This window comes from Corylus avellana, chromosome 1 (assembly GCF_965113065.1).
Source record: "Corylus avellana chromosome 1, dhCorAvel1.hap1.2, whole genome shotgun sequence".
Taxonomy (NCBI): Eukaryota; Viridiplantae; Streptophyta; class Magnoliopsida; order Fagales; family Betulaceae; genus Corylus; species Corylus avellana.
This window is the reverse complement of record NC_142490.1, coordinates 36,972,089-36,991,515: the sequence shown is the minus strand read 5'-3', so window position 1 is coordinate 36,991,515 and position 19,427 is coordinate 36,972,089. Positions and strand designations below refer to the sequence as shown.

General features: G+C 34.4%; 1 protein-coding gene and 1 pseudogene across 1 annotated transcript; both read right to left on the bottom strand.

Moving 5' to 3' along the window:
- Positions 1–174: 174 nt before the first annotated feature.
- On the bottom strand, positions 175–8,891 carry LOC132170772 (AICARFT/IMPCHase bienzyme family protein). Its single transcript, XM_059581874.2, has 12 exons — positions 8,719–8,891; positions 8,485–8,608; positions 8,089–8,164; positions 7,270–7,366; positions 6,482–6,584; positions 6,213–6,346; positions 5,521–5,707; positions 3,726–3,880; positions 1,966–2,175; positions 1,212–1,559; positions 999–1,125; positions 175–726 (listed from the first exon to the last, which is right to left on the bottom strand). The coding sequence occupies exons 1-12, from the start codon at positions 8,833–8,835 to the stop codon at positions 575–577; spliced, it is 1,830 nt and encodes a 609-aa protein (XP_059437857.2). The 5' UTR covers positions 8,836–8,891; the 3' UTR covers positions 175–574.
- Positions 8,892–10,993: 2,102 nt separating this feature from the next.
- On the bottom strand, positions 10,994–18,107 carry LOC132169690 (putative aquaporin NIP5-1; annotated as a pseudogene).
- Between the last annotated feature and the right edge of the window lie 1,320 nt (positions 18,108–19,427).

The following is a 19,427-nucleotide window of genomic DNA, read 5'->3' as shown; positions in this document are numbered from 1 at the left end:
TTAACTCGAAGTACTACTAATATCTCCCTCCTCGGCGTGTTTTGCAACTGAAAAACTTCATTTTTCCCTTTTTTTTTTTTTTTTTTTTTTTTTGGTTTTTGTAACTAAGAAAAGCCATCACATATATCTCAAACATGAAACAGGGCATCTACCAAATCCATTAATACACAAGTCTCACAATAAGCTAATCATAGATAAAATATAAGGATGGTGTGGTGAATACATCTCACACAATTGCATTCTAATACATGCTAGTGGGGGCCTTGCCTCAGGAATCATTTCATATGTTGTGCAGATGGAATCAACTACCACACAGAAAAGAGTACAGTGATTATAGCTTTATAAGCTCTAGGTTACTAATCATCCCATCCATGGAGCTTACTGTTACACCATATATATGTGCATATGGGAAAATCATCAAGGAATTTTAAATTGAACTCTTCCCATTTCATCACACTATTAACCAAAAAAAAAAAACCAAAAAAGTCCCGGACCATGAAGATTTTCCAATCACAAAACTGATGACGTCAAATATTCTGATGAAACCAAAGGAAAAGAGAAATGGCAACAATCATCAATGCCTGAAGTGCCTCACATTGGTGAAGAGAAGTGAAACGCCATATTTATTACAGCAGTCTACGGCATCCCCGTCTCTGATGCTCCCGCCGGGCTCTGCAATAACACTAACCCCACTCTCACATGCTTCTTCCACCGTATCATTCCAGGCTGTTTACAGAACAAACAGTATCCACATTAAAAGAGATATAAAATAAAGTCTTGGTTCCACCTAATTCCTGTATACGCTGAGAAATAACCATCATTAACAATTTACTAGTAAGGAGTTATTTCATTGGTGCAGAAATACTGGTTCATTTTCATTGATAATCACATAAAATCAATTTTAATTTTTTGTCCCTGGATATTATACTAAAATCTCTTCATATGAGCACCATCTTCAAAAACTTTCAAGTGCAGTTACTGCATCATGTAGCAATTACCAAATGGAAAGAAGGCGTCACTAGCCAAGGCTGCCCCTTTGACCTCATCTCCTGCTTTCTTCAGTGCTATCCTCAAACTCTCTAAACGGTTTGGCTGGCCACTTCCCATGCCCAACATACAGTTATTCTGCACAAAATGGTAACAAGCATCAGAACAGAGTGTTCAACCAAATCCATCGATGCATAATCTAAGAAATCAGAAAAAATACCAACCTTTGCTATAACAATGGCATTACTTTTGACATGCTTGACACATAACCATGCAAACTCCGCATCATGAAGCTCACTTTCTTGTGGAGCCTTCTCAGAGACAACCTTAAATTGGATATCCTGCGGGGTCAAGTCATCTGAATCCTGGGCTAACCACCCACCACCAACTTGTCTGAGTGAAAGCTTTCCTTTTTCATTTTTGCTTGCTTCAAGAATCCTTAGAGTCTTAGATTTTCCACAAAGGATCTCAAGGCCTTTCTCAGTATACTTGGGTGCAACCACAATCTCATAAAACATCCGAGTCTCACCATCTGTGGGACTCCTAAACTCTCGGATTTCCTTAGCAAGAGCCTACAAGTACAAGTACAGAAAAAGAATTAGTGAGAGAGTTTAACTTCTCTTTGGTACCGATTTTCAAAAATTTAGTTGCATCAGCAATCTACTTGTCAAATCTTTAGCGCATGGAGAAGGGATTCAATCTTTTCAGTAAAGAAAATATGATTTAGTCCCAGGGCCTTGGATCACTTGATTAAGGCACAAGGTGGGCTTGGAGACCTGGGTATGTCTTATATTCAATTTTAAACCATGCTTAGCCAAAAAAATGCATAGCAGTAATAATAATAGATTATATATTATATAGGATGAAAGAAAACTGATCTAACGTGATTAGAAGGCTCACAAGAAGTGCATATTGTACTGGGCTCATCTTGTAAAAGATTTCTACGCTACACTCAGAAACTTATAAATAGCAACTAACCTCATCAATTTCCACATTGAAGGCTACAATGCCGCCAAATGCACTCACTGGATCTGCTTTAACAGCAAGCCTGTATGCTTCAAGGATATCATCACGTGAAGCTACACCGCAAGGATTTGTATGCTTCACAATTACACAGGTAGGGTTTCTAAACTCTGACACACAATTCCAAGCTGCATCAGCATCTAAATAGTTATTGTAAGACATTGCCTGCATCATAAGAAAACACGTTTTACGCACATCGATTCAACAGACATGTATACAATCAAAAGAGTGATTAGTGTAGACCATAACGGATTCAAATAATCCTCCACTCCAAAACTCTCGTTCTCAAACATCAACCGATAATCTTGATTATTAACAATTTAACAGTAAAAACTTAGGGGGGCAGAGAAAGAAAAAAGAAAACTGAGACGAGCTCAACACACACAAACACGAGCACAAACATTAAAAGATAACAAAAAGAATTTAAATTAAAGGGTAACTTCACTTTAGATCCCTGAATTATCACACGATTTGACAAACCCCCCCAAACTTTAAAACCTCTCAATTTGAACCCCTCAACTTTTAATTGCAGTCAATTTAAACTTCTCCATCAGATTTAGAACGTTAAAAGTGAGACAATGACGTTTATACTCCTGGCTTTTTTATAAAATTTCAAATTTACCCTTAATTCCAAATTTTTTAAAAAAAAATAAAGTTAAAAATATATATATAAATTATAAAAAAATAAAAAAAGGTTCTGGCCTTGAGACCCGTGGGTCAGGCCATGACCCACGGTGGGTCAGGGCCAGAGACCCACGGTGGGTCAGGGCCAGAGACCCACCGTGGGTCTCGGCCAGAGACCCACGGCTGGGTCCTAGCCAAACCCAGCCATGGGTCAGCAGACCCACGGTGGGTCTTTGGCCAAGACCCAGCGTGGGTCAGGCCAGACCCACGATGGGTCTGGCCAAAGACCCGCATGGGTCTGGCCTAACCCACACTAGGTCTTTTTTAACACGAAAATTAGGGATATTTTGGTCTTTTTGGGTGTTGCCATTAGAAGTTAACAGCTAAATCTGACGGAGAGGTTCAAATTGAAAAGTTTTAAAATTTGGGGGGTTTGCCAAATCCCGTGCTAATTAAGAGGTTTAAAGTAAAGTTATCCCTAAAATTAAATTAAAACACACATACAAGGATATTAAAAGAACCCAACCAGAGTGTTGCTATGATAGTTGTACATATACTAGTACAGACATTCATACATGGGTATGATGTGACAATGTATTTACTTATTACTTCCAGTCTCACCAACAGGAAACAAAATCAAGAGAAACAATAATGATGATTTAATATTCAAAATACTGAACTTATCAATCACATGAAAATGTAGAACACAAGGGGAATTGCAATTGTGTGCGGCAGCAATCTTTTATTGATAGTGTCAAAATACTTCTAAACAAGACGAGATGAGCTTAGCCCTCCTGAGTTTTCATTTCTGAAATCAATTGTTGCGTAGAGACATTAGAGGCTACATTTGTCAGCTATCTCACCCTTAGAATATAATAAAAGACAATAGGTACCACTTCTTCGGAAAAGAAAAAAAAAAAAAAAAAAAAAAAAAAAAAAAAAAAAAGGCACCACCATCCTTAAACTGAGGAACTCTATGGTGAATCAGTGACACAAAGAGATAAAGACAAACTCATGAGATAGACTTGCATATTATTTATCATGTAGTTTTTTACAATAGTAACAGATGAACAGTAACATGTACTTCTCACCTTCCCATGGTGTTGAATAGCTGTTGCAATACCACCAGCATTAAACTCTGCCAGTCTCTTATCAACATAAAATGCACTGTTTTGATGAGGATTTTCACCATAGCGAAGGGTACTTTTGCGCTCTAGAGACACTGTCAAGCTGGGAGGGAATTTATCTGGAAACAAATAAAGAACCCTATCAATCCATAAACCCAAGTGGGAGGCACTTTTGAAACACAATATAATGCATTTACTGCATTCTGCTTTCCTGGACCTTTTTATTGGTATTCTGTTTTCTCAGATATTATTCAGAATAAAAAGCTATTTTTTTAATAAGTCAAGATCATTTCAGAATATCCCCTTTCTACCTTTTGAACATGAAATTGTTGTGGATGTCATCATGTTTGATAATGCTTGTTAAATCTGTAGATGAAGAGGCATTAGGGAGAATACTCAGGGAGGGACTTAACATATAGCAGGGAAGCTATCTATCATTAGGAAATAACAACTAGGTCTGCTTCTTAAGAAGAGCACCTTCACAAAAATTCTGTCTCTTATTGGTTGGTCAGCCCATTCTGGTGGTAAAAGGAAGTGCCATTTAAGACAAGCTCATTAGCAAAGAATGGGTATTGTAAAGATTACCACCTTCAAAAAAATTCTTGTCCAGGTAAAGTTTTACAATGTCCCATTCGAGTTATTTTCTGAGGGTCTTGGTTATATAGATAACATCCTTGGAGATCCTCTTGGTGCATATGCAGACATCTGCTAGGAGCAAGGCTGACTTTGTTAGGATCTAGGATGAGATGAGGCAGACAAAGATATTCTCAAATCATTGAAACTAAGTCTTGGTATGGAGAAGTTGCAGAAGTTATAAAGTTACGATGGAAGTCAGTTCAACACACTCCCTGAACATGTCCTGTGGCAACTGGAGTGTTTTGAAAGCCAAATCAGCAAATTTGAAGCAAAGGCATTAAAAGTAAATAAACTTTTCTAAACACTGTAGTCCCGGGGGGGTTGGGGGGGTAAACTCCTTGAACATGTCCTGTGGCAACTGGAGTGTTTTGAAAGCCAAATCAGCACATTTGAAGCAAAGGGATTAAAAGTAAATAAACTTTTCTAAACACTGTAGCCCCGGGGGGTGGGGGGGTAACAGGTATGTGGTTCAGGTTTTCGCTAGTTGTATGCCAGGGAAAGAAAAAAAAGGGATATAAATCCCATTGAAAGTGAGAAGACTAGTGTGTGGTGAATGGTGAGGAAGAATCCTTAGGAGGGCAAATAAATAAAAAAGTTGAACAAAACTAAAAATCTGAAGGGAGAGATCAAGAGAGGAACACAATAGGATTTTGAAAGAAAAAGTACAAAGATTTCAAGGAAGCAAAGTAGAAAGCCAAGAATACTCAGTCTACCAATCAAGGATGAAGGTCACAGCTACTTTCAATGACACTAAAAAGGATGTGGCCAGGAAAGCACTCAAGAAACCACTCTAGCATGTTTATCTCACCCTGCAGGATGTGAGAGCATTTTGAGCATGACCAAGACATTAAGCTATCTAATGGCATCTCTGTTACTTGGGACATATGTTTTGTTTAGGTAGTACATATTGTGTTCCTTTTAGGAAACCTAACCTCTCAAGTTGTGAAAAGATTTATCTTTTAGTTGCGTCTCTTCCTAATGGTGGAGCAAGTTTTAGTGTGCTTTAGGAACTAGGGGCACCTAATGTTTAAATTGAGCATTTGTATTCCTTTTCTTTTCTTTTCTTTTCTTTCTCTTTTTGGTGAAAAAATTTGCAAATCCAAATTAGAAAAAGAAGACGAACCCGATGAACCCCCTGCAGTTTGCTTCCAAAGCCACTCAGAAACTGCAGAATCATAAGAAGCAGAATGTTGAAATGCCTTCCAAGCAAGCCTTCTACGGAATTCTTGATCATCCACATCTCCTTTTAGAAATTCTATGAGCTCAGGATAATCTTGTGGATCTACAACCACCAACACGTCCTTATGATTCTGTTTATTAACAGTATGTCAGTTGGAGTGAAAGAATAAAAAAAATATTAAAATCTGGCTCACGAAAATTATTACCCCATTAAATCTACATAACTTAATTACAACTCAAATGACATTGTTGCTTGATCAATTCAACAACAGTAGGCTGGCATTGCATAAGACACGATTTTTTTTTTAACATTTTAGAAGCTAGGCAAATGCAGCATTTGAAATAGCTGGGCCTGTGCAGTCACTCTTGGTTTTGCTCACAAATTAAAGCCTCGTCTGTGACCTTCGCCAGAGGTAATATTTGTGGCTCAGCATCAGCCAGATGAATAACCTTCACTTTGTTAACAGTTTTAGTGATAAAAATGGTTTAAAACACAAGAAAACAAGTTTGCTAGAATTTGGTTGCTGGCAAGAACCATGCATAAATCACGGCACACCTGTGCCAAGTCCACAGAGAAAACCCCTATGATCCCCATTATCTTGCCAATAACAAGTTAGAGTAGTAATTCAGACAAACCTTGGCAGCAGCTCTAATCATTGAAGGACCACCAATATCGATATTTTCAATTCCATCCTCAAACTCAATTCCTCCAGCTGAAGTAACTTTATCATAGAAGGGATACAAATTCACTATTACAACATCAAATGTACCTGTGGAAGAGCATAGTCAAGTAACTAGTTAGCAAAAAATTACACAACACAACATCATGCAAAATAATAATAATAATAAGAATGAGATAGCCAAAAAGGTGAAGGCATGGTAAAGGATTTCACATCTAAACTTACCAATTCCATGTTTATTGAGGGCTTCCATGTGATGCTTTTGGTCTCTTCTAGCAAGAATACCACCATGTATGTTAGGGTGTAGAGTTTTTACACGGCCATCAAGCTGCAAAAGAGAATCTAAAAAATCAATTTTGTGAAAAATCTTCAACATGAATTCCTCCTCTATTAATTCATTCATGAAAAAGTTCACTTGTCACAAGTGGAAGATCAAAAGAAGAAGACATAGGCAAAATCTAAACATATCTATTTAAGCAATCAAAGGTTAATCCATAGCAACTTAGCAAGACGACAACCAGCACCAGGAGATCTCCCATTGGCTAGAACCTCTCATTTGATAACTTGAACCAGTTTACCAGAATAAGATGCATGATTATTGACCAATTTGGAAGTTAAAATGTCCAAAATTTCTAAAATTGATTTAAAATCACCCCAAAAAAGCCTTAGTATGTGCCTAAAGAATTCACCATATACACAGATATAGTTAGAAAGTAAGCTCGTATTATAGTCAAAGTAGAGGGACATTTAATTATTATAAGAACAAACCATCTTACTTATTGAAGATATGAGAATAACAATGAAATTCCACACTTAAGATCCAGAAAGAGCTCAAAAGCTGCACAACACCTAGTAACTCCATATAAAACGCATCAGAACCCCTAGATTGATTCACTAACCTACAAGATTTTTCCTTTGTAAATAATCATATCCTAAAGAACATAGTACCAGCTTTAGTACAAAGACTGGTACTTAAAAAATTGAAAAGAAATTTAGCTAAAACAGGTACTCACCATTTCCGGAAAATGAGTAAGCTGTTCCACATTAGTAACAGACACCCCGGCACTTTCCAAGGCTGATGCCGTCCCTCCAGTTGAAACAATTGTGTAGCTACAGTTCACAAGAGAGACCATCAAAAGAGTAATCAACAACTTTTGAATATTACATCAAACAAAGTTTAGTGAAATGGACCGACTTAGAGCATGTTTGGAATTTTGTTTGAGAAATAGAGCTTTTAAGTCAAAAAAACGTTTTTTTAGCAAAAGCTTAAAAATATTAAGCTTTTACCAAAAGTGTGTTTTGGCCATTTTTAGAGTAAAAAAGTCAAAAAAGTACTTTTGAAATTTTCTATCAAACAGGCCAAATTTTGTTTAGCACAGCTTTCTAAGTACTAAAAGTACTTTTTAAGCACTCTACCGCAATTCCAAGCAGGATGCAAAGGACCAACATTTCATAACAGAGGATATATTACCTCAAGCAATAAACCTAAAAAAAAGTGTGTTATGATATCAAAAACTTCAAAAGGCGAAATGGGGTATTTAATTTTTTTAAATCCTAACTCCAATGGATAGCTCAATTGGCTGAAAAACACAACTCATGAAGCAAAAGTTATTAGTTCGAATCTCTCTTTCCCCTCTCCTTAGGGTAAATTATTTATATAAATAAAAATTAAAAATTGAAAATGCTAGGGGTATTTAAATTTTGAGAACGCTAGGTTCAAGCCAGCAGATACACACCAAAAATGAAAACTTTTGGTAATACGAGCTTCCAAAAAATCAGTCTTTAACAACAGAATAAATAGACTAGAACGCACTAACGCATTCAAATATTACCCCAAATCAGAAAGTCCATTTCCAAGAAAAGCGAGGTCCTTCTTGTCTGACAACGATATTAGTGCTTGCTTGTTGCCTGAAACAAACCAACTAACCATGAGAATGTTATCTAATTATCCAAAGAAAAGGAAAAAGTTACAAAAAGAACAAGATTATCATCCAAAATTTAAAATCGACCAAGTTACCAGCTTTATATTTAGAACATCACAGGGCCATTTTTTGTTCCAACAAATACTAAACAAAAACAGAATTCCGAGTTGATAGGCACATTTTTCCAATCAACTTCACACACGCCAGAAACGAAAGCTAATTTCTAAAATGTTTGCTATTTTGCAAAGGGAATATTTTATATTGCTCGAAGAAAAGGAAAGAAAAGAAATTCAAAGACAAGAATACCAGAAGCGGATGACTGAGAAGCACTGTGCGGCACCGAGAGAGTATCAGTCTCAGACATGGCTTTGATTGGACCACAGCTCAAGCGCAGGGAGCACGAGGGAACCCAAACGCACCCAATCGACGACTGAAAAGGAAAACGACAGTGAAGTGTCAAAATACTACCAAAAACACCCAAGCTTGTTCAAACAGACATGGGCTGGAATTCAGGGGCATATCGGGGAGTTGAAAAGTTACCGGAGAGGTAACTTTAGTTCTGTGAAGAGCGGCGCACGGTACGCGAGCGTGCAGAGTGTCTGCGTACGCGGCGGCTTGGGTTACGGCGGTGGAGCCGCGAGCTGTAAACGCATACATTTCGTTTTCTACTTTGTGGAAAGCACCGCTTCGTTTCCCGTTGGTGTCTACTTGGATCCGGGTTCTGTAGAAAAAAAATAAAAAAAGGACGGTGAGGATTGAAAGTTATATATATATTAAAAAAAGGAGATTTAGTATATTATATATTATATTATATTAAGAGAATTTATATTAGATTAAAATTTTTGGTAATTAAATATACATATGACTATTAAAGGTGAAAAGTCCAAATGTTATCTCCCTTGATCGAAAGAAGCAACATTAGATAAAACTAGGCATATATATATTGTGAAACAGTTCAATTTCATTTATTGATAAACGAGCATAAAACTCAAATAATACAGAGCAAAGCTCTAAAACAACCATAGCCGAAGCTACGAGCTTACAAGCGTCAAGGATGACGTATTACATTCCAGACTCAAACAAAATACGCTAACTTATAACTAATTTTCAAGTTAAACAGCAGATTTGCGCCAAACAGAATCAAACCAATACATAAGTAATTCTTATTTCTCAGCATTGAGGGCAGAGAACCCCAAGCCAAAACTAGGACGTATATATGGCTATAAGTAAAAGGCAATTTTGTATAACTTCATATATGAATTTTCGGCATCTATATGGGAATTAGATGTTATTGAAGTTGTAATTATTATAATATTTTAAAAATAGTCACAGCATCCTAATTTTATAATGATAATCACATAAAAATTATTTACATGAACTTCCTAAAGAGAACTAAACATCTACGTTGTGATTAATTCATAAATTTAATGACTTTGCCCCACATTGAGGTTATTATTTTTATGATTTAATTAGAATAAGCCCGTAAATTTGGCATTAAAAATACAATTTTCTTAGGCCCATGGTGTAGGAAATATTTATTTAGGATAAAGTCTACATACTCCCTCGAACTATCATTCAATTGACAATATCCCTCCAAACTACCAAAAAATTATTAAAATCCCCCAATGACCAAACTTCCCTTAGTAAAATAAAAATAAAAATAAAAAAATACTAAAACTTCAAGAAAAAACCTAAAACTAAAAACGAAAATATAAAATCCAAATGGTGGCCAAATTTAAAAATTTTAAAAAAAAAATCCGTTTTATAAGAAAAAAAATTAAAAGATTTTGTATTTTTTTTATAAAAATTAAAAATTTTCGTTTTTTATTTTAATTTCTGTTTTATAAAAAAAAAATTTAAATAGAAATTTCCGTTTTATGTCAGTTCCCTTTCATTTATAATTTGAAACCACTCAGATGGGCAATTTTGTGTTTGAAATTATGTCATACGCCAATATCAATCCTTAAATACTTGGTATTTGTTTTGAGCTTGCAGATTAATCAGCCACATGATTTTTGGTAGGGCTAGCAATTCAGATTGACTAGTTAGTTTCGGACCAACCCACTTGATCCGCTATTGCTAACCCATTAAGGGTCAACTTGAATACAATCTATTTAGTTAAACGGGTCAAACCTTTCAACACTGATACAACCCGCGAGTGACCTAACAGTATTCACTTGACCTGTAGCGGGTCAACCTGTTTAGACTCAAACATGTTTAGCCCATTTCGATCTAAACACGACATGTTTGACTCGTTTCAAACTGTATTTATTACATTATATATATATAATTTCATAAACAGGTCAATCCGTGGGTTAAGCAGGCTGATCGAGTGATTGACCCATTTGTTAAACGGATTAAGCGGATTGATTCATTTTTTACCCGAATTCGCTTATGCCAAATCATAACCCTCTAATTTTGTGTTAGATTCGTAGCTCCTGTAAAAAACTCTGAGCCCAAATTTTTGGCACTAGATTGATCCTACCATGTGTGCACATGGTAGAAGGATGGTAGTAGATCATTTGCAGCAAAGGCACCTAATTTGAATGAAGAAGCCGCTCGATGTCCAACAACATTAAAATGAAGTTGAGAAGGTGAAGGCAAAGATGGAGAATGAAATTTGCTCACCTTCGTAAAGAAATGGAGATTGGAGAGATCAAATACCAAGACATGAGACATTATTTTTCTTATCGATCAGAACATTTTGAATGAGTCATATATATCAGAATGTTTATCTTAAGCATCTATGAATAACAAATTTGGATGACTCGTAACTGCAACAAATATAATATGTTTATCTTCATTAGCGCTAGCTTTAAGGCTGCTGGCGTTGAACCCGAACCCCATCTTGTTGGAGCTTGACGAAGGTGTTGGTGGCTGCACCGCCCAAGGCCCCCAGGATCGGTGCCACCATGTATTTCCAAAATCCTTTATAACTTCCTGCTGCTATGGCTGGCCCTATTGTTTCGTACTGGATTCATTGATGCACCGGTGCTCATCCTGCTATGTCAACAACGTTACACAACATATATATATATATATATATATATATATATATATATATATGAAGAAAGAAAGAAAGCATTCTTACAAGTCCCATTAGATTTATAAACTTATATGAGCTTCACGTAAGTCAATGGTAGACCCCACAAATCTAATAGTTGATCTTCATATGAAAAAAATATTGACAAAATATTGACATCAATCATTTTTCATATATAAAATATATATCTATCATTTTTTACACTAAATAAATTGATAAAAGAAAAGCATGTGAAATTACAATTATGCCTCTTAATATAATAAAATAAAAAATAAAAGAACAAAATTATCCAACTCCCATCATGGCTTGGGGGGCTTATCACTCCCACTAAACTTCAAAATGTTCTTCAATTTTATTTTTTTTATTTTTAGCAAAAATAAACTTTTATATTTATTTTAAAAACAAAATTTTACCCTCTTTTTTTTTTGGTTTTAATTTCTTCCCCCACATTTAAAATTCTAGTTTCAACTACCCCCACGGTCCTGCCCTAATATTCATCATATGGTACAGTCACTCGAAAGGAGAAAATCATGTCAAATTAAATTGAATTCCTTGATGAATAAACGATGAATAATAGAATAAATAGCAAGTAGTTACTAAATGCTAACCCTGCCACAAGAATGTTGAGCATTATAGTACCTCCTATTGCTATACCTGCCAACTCTCCCACCTCCCATGAAACCCTCTAATTAGAACCTCAGTACACCGAGCAGTGATATTACATCACACGGCGTGCATGAATAGTTATACACACCCGTATGATTTAATTATAAAATATAATTAAAATGGGCGTGCATGACGCAATAGGTGTACTGGAGCAGTGATATACATCACGCGGGCGTGCATGAACAGTCATACACACCCGTATGATTTAATTATAAAATATAATTAAAATGGGCGTGCATGACTGTTCATACACACCCGCGTGATGTATATCATTGCTCCAGTACACCTATTGCATTTGTTCCAACGAGTTTTATGTTTACTCTATGACGTAACACTGAAAATTATATATATATATATTTCATTTTTTATTCAATTCAAACGATGACATAAGAAAATGAGCACTTGAGAATGCATACCTTCATTAATTGAGTCTTATAATAGGAAAGATCTCACTTACTACCTTCAATCTTTTATTATTTTTACAATCATACTATTAAACTTTAAAAAGTGTTAATTTTTTGTTACCATCTTTCAAAAGTTTGCAATGTCGACCCTCCCATCAAAATTTAGCGTAAATCAAACAGTTGATGAGTGAAATCCCCAAAATACCCTTAAGATGCTTATAAAATTACAAAATACCTTGAATTTGGATGGGATTATTTTGGAGATTTCACTTCTCTCGTTAAGATTTAAAGTTGAATTTGGACGGAATGGTTGATATTTTAAACTTCTAAAGAATAATGTTATTTAATAGACTCTCATACGACTGTCATACAACTATGATGATGTGGCAGTGAAAATCAACATTTACATTATTCACTACCACATCATCATAGTTGTATGACAATCGTATGAGAGTCATAAAAAAAAGTGTACGTAATTATGAAGTTGGATTTGATGGCAGTGAGGCATACCGCACAGGTATCAGTTGCTACAGCAGTGATAACGAACAAGAGAGTGAAAGTCACAATGAACTCGAGTGCAAAGGCCTGGCCAGCGCTTACAATCGGAACGGTAACACCACCGGACATGAATGGACGGAATACTCCCTTTAGAGTGAAGGCAGCACAAATGGAGGCAGAAACTTGCGCCGCTAAATAGCTTGGGACATGGATCCAAGGGAAGTGACGTAGCACCGCAAAAGCAATGGTGACGGATGGGTTGAAGTGTGCTCCGGAGATGTGGCCGGTGGAGATAACCATGGCCATCACTGCCAGCCCTGCACAAGCCGCGTTCCCAATCAGTGACTGCTCCATGGTACTTTTGGCCGATTCACAATGGGTCCGGCTGCTACTGAAAATACCATGATGAAGGTTCCAACAAACTCCGCTCCAACCTATATGCATGAATTCATATGGATGCTATACAAATTCAATAGTAAATTCACATATTTACTATTGAGAGATGGGTGAAAGATAAGATAAAGAACAATTTTTATTATTTCTCATATAATTATGGAAAAAATACATACACCCCCATTCACATTAACACTCAATTTGTAGTGTTCTCGCAAATAAAGATGGCATCAATATCCCCCAAATTGCCAAAAATGTGCAATGTGCAATGTCCTCTTATCCTGCAAAAAGATAAAAATGTACTCTAATTTTTTTTTTTTCAATAAGACAAAATGCCGTTATAAATTCAAAAAAAAAATCTGTCACCACTATTTTTTTTTAAAAAAAAATAATAATAATTTTTTATTAAAGGTATTTTTGTCATATAATTATTACAAATTTTTGGTTGTTTAAAGGTATATTGATGCAATTTTTAGTTCGGGGGGACAATTGCAAATTGAATGTTAGTTTAAGAGAGTAGCAAATGAAGGCTTTTAAAATATATATGCCGACATTGACAAAAGGACTGGGCATCTCTAATCAATTATCATATATGAAATTGCATGAAAACTTTTTTTTGAAAGCCCTAAAGTTTTGGTATAATCGCATTTGTGTATGAAATTGCATGAAAACTTCATCTTTAAGTGTTTTAAGGGAAAATTACAAAATGAGTCCTCCTTGTCATTAAACCGATCTGCAATAAGTTCCTTATGGTATCAAAATATTCAGAGAGGTCCGTGGTATACAAAAATAACAAATAGGTCCTTATACCTAACTTCCGTCTAATTTAGTGTTTTTTCAATTACCCATCTTCTGTCTCTTGCCAAATAGTATTTTTTGCTCTCAATTTTGTAGTTTCACACTATCTATAATAACAAGCTAGGCTGCTTTACTGCAAATAGTCTTTCTTTTAGGTATGTAGTCAAATTTTTATATGAATTTATTTTTAAATTTACTATCAAGTTGTCAAATTGTCTTTAGAAACTTTTATTATAGATTGCAAATATTTTAAAATATAAAAACTCTTCAATGACAACCGAATAAATAAACGCTAGGCATGGAAAAATAAATTGCCAGTTTCATTTATATGTCTTAAACGATAATTACATTCTATTAAATTGTTAATTTATTTCATTACTTACATTCTTTAAAATTTTTAGTTAATTTTTGCTCAATGTTCAATCATTTTTAAAATCATCTCATGCATTTAACGTTTAATGTATAAGTGTTCTGATATTCTTAATATGTATGACATTTACTCGTAACTTAGTAATGGCCGTGGTGTTACCCACGGATTAGAATTCCCTACAATTTTAAACAAATAGTAGATTCTTAAATTACGCTATTTTGGTCATTTTTAGATATCAAAATGCCTGACAAATACTACCTATTAAAATTGTAGTATGCTTCGATTGAAAATAGAGTATATTTTCCTCACGCTCTCTATGCTTTAAAAAGGCTTTGAGGATAAAATCGTCTTTTTATTTTACGAAGAAAAAGCATCTCTACAAAAGTGAAGAGAAAGTCTTATGAGACAAAATTTTTTTTTGGTTATCTCTATATATTATAACATGCCACATTTTGAATATGTAGAATTTTTCAAGCGTTTCGATGTCTAAAAACAATATAAATTACATAATTTAAAAATCTATAATTTTAAAGAAATTGTAACGAATCCTAATCCCTTACGCATCATCTAGCTAATAATTTATTTCATAATCTTATGTTAGTGTCGCGCAAATCTTTAATTTTTATTTTGCTGGCATCACATGTAGAATTAATGTCAGATTGACATTGTACCATCATTTTTATAGTTTTTTTCTTTAAGGTGGTTGGCAAGTTTCCATATTTCCTCTTATAGTCAAACTACGTGACACCCACAACCAAATTTTCATTTTAACACAAAGTTCTACATGTTTAATTATAATAAGTTGGGGAGGTGATATATATCTACTCTCTTCTGATTAATTCCTTTTTTATTTTTTAAAATTATTATTAGATTTGTAGAATTTATGTGAGTTTCACACATGAACCCTACAAATTTAATAATAATTTTAAAAAGTGAAAATGTGAGAGATTTGAGGAAAAAACAAAAGAAAAAGAATCATTTCCTGTTGTGAGCGGACTAATTGGCTAACATTGAATTTTATGAGCACATTAAAATAGAACCTCCTCTCATTGATGATCGTTCCAACAATCTCGATTCTCGAACACTCTTTCTTCATCTTAACACATGTACAAAAGTTTTTACTTGCACCCATCACGTGACATTTTAGGCTGCAGGCCCGCAGCCGAAATGTGTTCCGGCTACATTCTCGTCTCTCCTACCCCTCTTAATTTCCCCATTTGCAGTGAAAAAATCCAGATTAGTCCCCCTTCTTATTGTACTAAAAAAAAAAAAAATCTCCTCCAAAGAATGTGACCATCTTTAATAATAGGTTGATCAATTGCCAATAATTCACAGGACCCTTATTTAAAGAGGGTGGAGGTTATACATATCTCCCAATTCTAAAGATAATTTCAAAAAAAAAAAAAAAAAAGCTACATATATAGGAACTGGTTAGAGAGAGAGATACGTGCCTTTCGGATGAGGGAAAAATCAGGTGCACAATGGTCGCCAAAGCACTTGCACCGCGCCATTGAATATTTAGTAGTCTCCGGCAGCAGAGGAGCACAATTTTCTCTGCAAGAAGCAGAAGCAGCAAATGGATATATATACACACACAACTCAGTGGGCCTTCTCATTCAAACAAAATATATATTTTTGGGAAAATTACAGTTTACCCTCCTAAAGTTGACAACGTTTTTCAATTCGAATATGAAAGTTTCAATTTTTGCAATCCTCCCTCACAAAGTTCCAATTTTTTTCAATTCGACCAATATTATCTCAAAATTCCCATATTGCCCATGATTTTTATTTTTTATGAAAAAAAATTGGGGGTGCAAAAATGACCAGATGGCCAAAGGGGTTGCTACGGCCACCCTGAATTTATTTTTTTTAAAAAAAATTATAAAAAATAAAAAAATAAAAATTATGGGCAATATGAGAAGTTTTGGATACAATTGGTCAAATTGCAAAAATTTGGAACTTTGAGGAGTGGATTGCAAAAATTAAAACTTTGGTGTTCGAATTGAAAAACGCTATCAACTTAAGGGGGATAAACTGTAATTTTTTCTATATTTTTTTTTAAGAAAGAAAGAAGCTAGAACCTTTCAAATAGAAACTATACAAGCGAATGATATGTTTGACATTGAGATTTCGTGGACAACAAGTAAGATTTTAAATTAAATTCTAAAATATGTATTGTTTAGGAGCTTCTGTTTTTTAAAGAAAAAAAATTACAATTTAAAAATTTAGAAAAATATTCATTTTCAAAACCATGCAAGAAAGTGCGATTTTACTAAATACACGATTTTAAAAGCAAGCTTAACTATATTTTTTTAAAAATTGCAAATCACACGTTATAAAATGTTTATTTTAATATAACATTTTTGAAATCGCAAATTCAAATGAAATCTAAATTTAATTAAAACACCAAATGTATCCGAAGAACAAATCACAAAGATATTCAATTTTTAGGCAAATAAAACAAAGCAATCAATTATGTAGAATTATCTTAAATCATCAAGTATATCCTTAAGAATCACAACAAGATATCCAAGAATCATGAAACACATTGAAAATAAGTAAAACAATTGAATATTAAGCTCAATAAAATCGGATAAATAAAGACTTGTTGTTCTTCATGGGTGAAGTTTCATCCCCAATCTTAGTTGGGAATTTAACTCGACATAAATAAAACCTAAAATCAAAACTTAAACTAAAAGAGAAAAAGAATAGAATTTTGCTCTATGTGATTGTATCCTTTTTTCTTCAATGCAAAAAAGTCTATTTATAGGCTTAGGGAAGTCCTAGAAGCCCTAGTAAACTTAGATAATTCGGAGGTTTGTCTCACAGTCCAAATAGAAGTCTGAAATCAGAATAGGATTTGTCCAGATTTGTATCCTTTTATTGCGGAACAGTTTTGGCATAGCAAACGTCCAAATGAAGAAAATCCTATTTCACAATAAATTGTATAATTTTAAGTTAGCTTTTCAATGCCGCTGATTTTACCTCAATCACATACTTGAGCGGAAAGTTATGGTTAAAATACCGTGATGTATGCAGAATCTAAAATTTATTCCAATCTGATTTTTACTCCAATTAGATAAATTTCGATTTAATCATTTCCTTGATTTGGTTATACTTAACCACATTAGGTCTTCTCAAAGTGTGCTTTCTTCCAAACTTTGCAATTTTCCCTTTAAAAGCGCGGATTTCCTTTAGCAACTTATAAAACACTAAAAACAAAGAACTAACACAAAATACTAGATAACGACACAACTAAAGAATTAACTAATGTAAATTAAGGGGTCTAAATATTAAATATTTGGCACTCATCAATGCCATCAAGCAAATTTTGGCCTATGCAAAATTTTTCAAGGACTTGTGCACTCAAAAGAGGAAAAACCGGAAACACAATCCCAAGAAAGTCATTCTCACCGAGCAAGTGAGCTCCTTAATTCAGCATAGCACTCGTCCAAAGTTCAAGGACACTGAAGCTCCTACAATTTCATGCAGCATCGGAAACACTGAGATTGAGAAATATCTCCTCGACTTAGGAGCTGGTGTGAATCTGCTTCAATACTCGGTGTATCAGCAACTTGGCTTAGGGGAACTGAAACCTACAACTATTGTCTTGCAACTGGCTGATCAATCTATCAAGAAACCCCAAGGGATTGAGGAAGATGTCATCATCAAGGTGGACAAGTGCTACTTCATAGTTCTCGACACAGAACCTGTCCCGAATCCAGAGAAGCAAATTCATGTCATCTTTGGGCGACATTTCTTAGCTACAACCAATGCATGCAACTGATCATAATGAATGCTTCTTCTTGGATGACATTGAAAAAACTATTGCAGATCCACCTCCTATTACTCTAACTAAAGCCCCATCATGAAGAAACTCACCAGAGCCTATGCCTCTCATTTCAAGTACTCCACCGCCTGATGATAACCCCATGAGGGACATATTTCATTTAGAGATTAATGAAGTTGACTTCATTGGGGTGAAAAATATTTTGTCAACTTCCTTGGCTGCCGCAATGTTTGAGGACCCCCATAGAGATGAAAGGTTGATCACTGGACCCGTTCGGGACAAACACATCGAGTATCACCATGGGAAGTCTCAAGATCTTCTAGTTGATAGAAGCAGTTCTGTATGATATTTTATCAACCCTTTTTATTTTTATTGATTTTTATTTTTTATTATTATTTTTATTTTTTTTATTTTTTTGTATATAAACTTTATGTTTTAAGTTTAGGTTTAGTTTTTGGTTTTTTCTGTTAATTTTTTTTTTTTGAAAAAAAAAAAATTGAATATAAATTTTTTGTTTTAAGTTTTAGGTTTAATGTTTTTATTTTTTTTTATGTTTATGATTATGTTTACAATTTACCCCCCCCCTCCCAAAAAAAGTCATTTATGTTTACACTTTACCTCAAGGGTAGTTTCGAAAGTTTTGGTTGAAAAATGTCACGTGCCACGCACATGACCTGGTTTCCGTCCAAATAGACAGATGGTATTTTTTGCCAACATCAAATACATTGTGGGGGTCTTTCGTCACTTTTTAAACATTGGGTGTTAAAATGCAAATGTGTGAATACTTCAAGGGAGGTAAAATGTATTTTCTCAAAAAAAAAAAAAGAGACATGAATTGCATGTTGAACCAGTTAGTTAGTATAAACTAAGGCTTTGTTTGTTTTGATGTAAAATAATTATATATATATATATATATATATATATATATATATATATATATATATATTTTCCCAATTCGGTTGACAAATAAAATCTTTTTTAATTTTTATAAAATAGTTTCTCTTTTTTAAAACTATAAATCATTTTTTAAATTTGAGCCTTCTTCTCAAATTGTTAGACCACTGTCTAATAAAGTGCATCGGACCGTCACCGAAAGTTGACAAACCATTGCAGGAGTTTGCTGGACAACTACCATAAGCTGTTGGACCACCATCAAAGCCACTTAAGTTTTGCCAAACCATTGCCGGAGTTCACTTGATGCCAAAAGTTGCCTATTGTTTTATGTTATCACTCATTTTTCGTACAAACTCCAAAAAATATTTTGATGGAAATGATTTTGTTGAAATA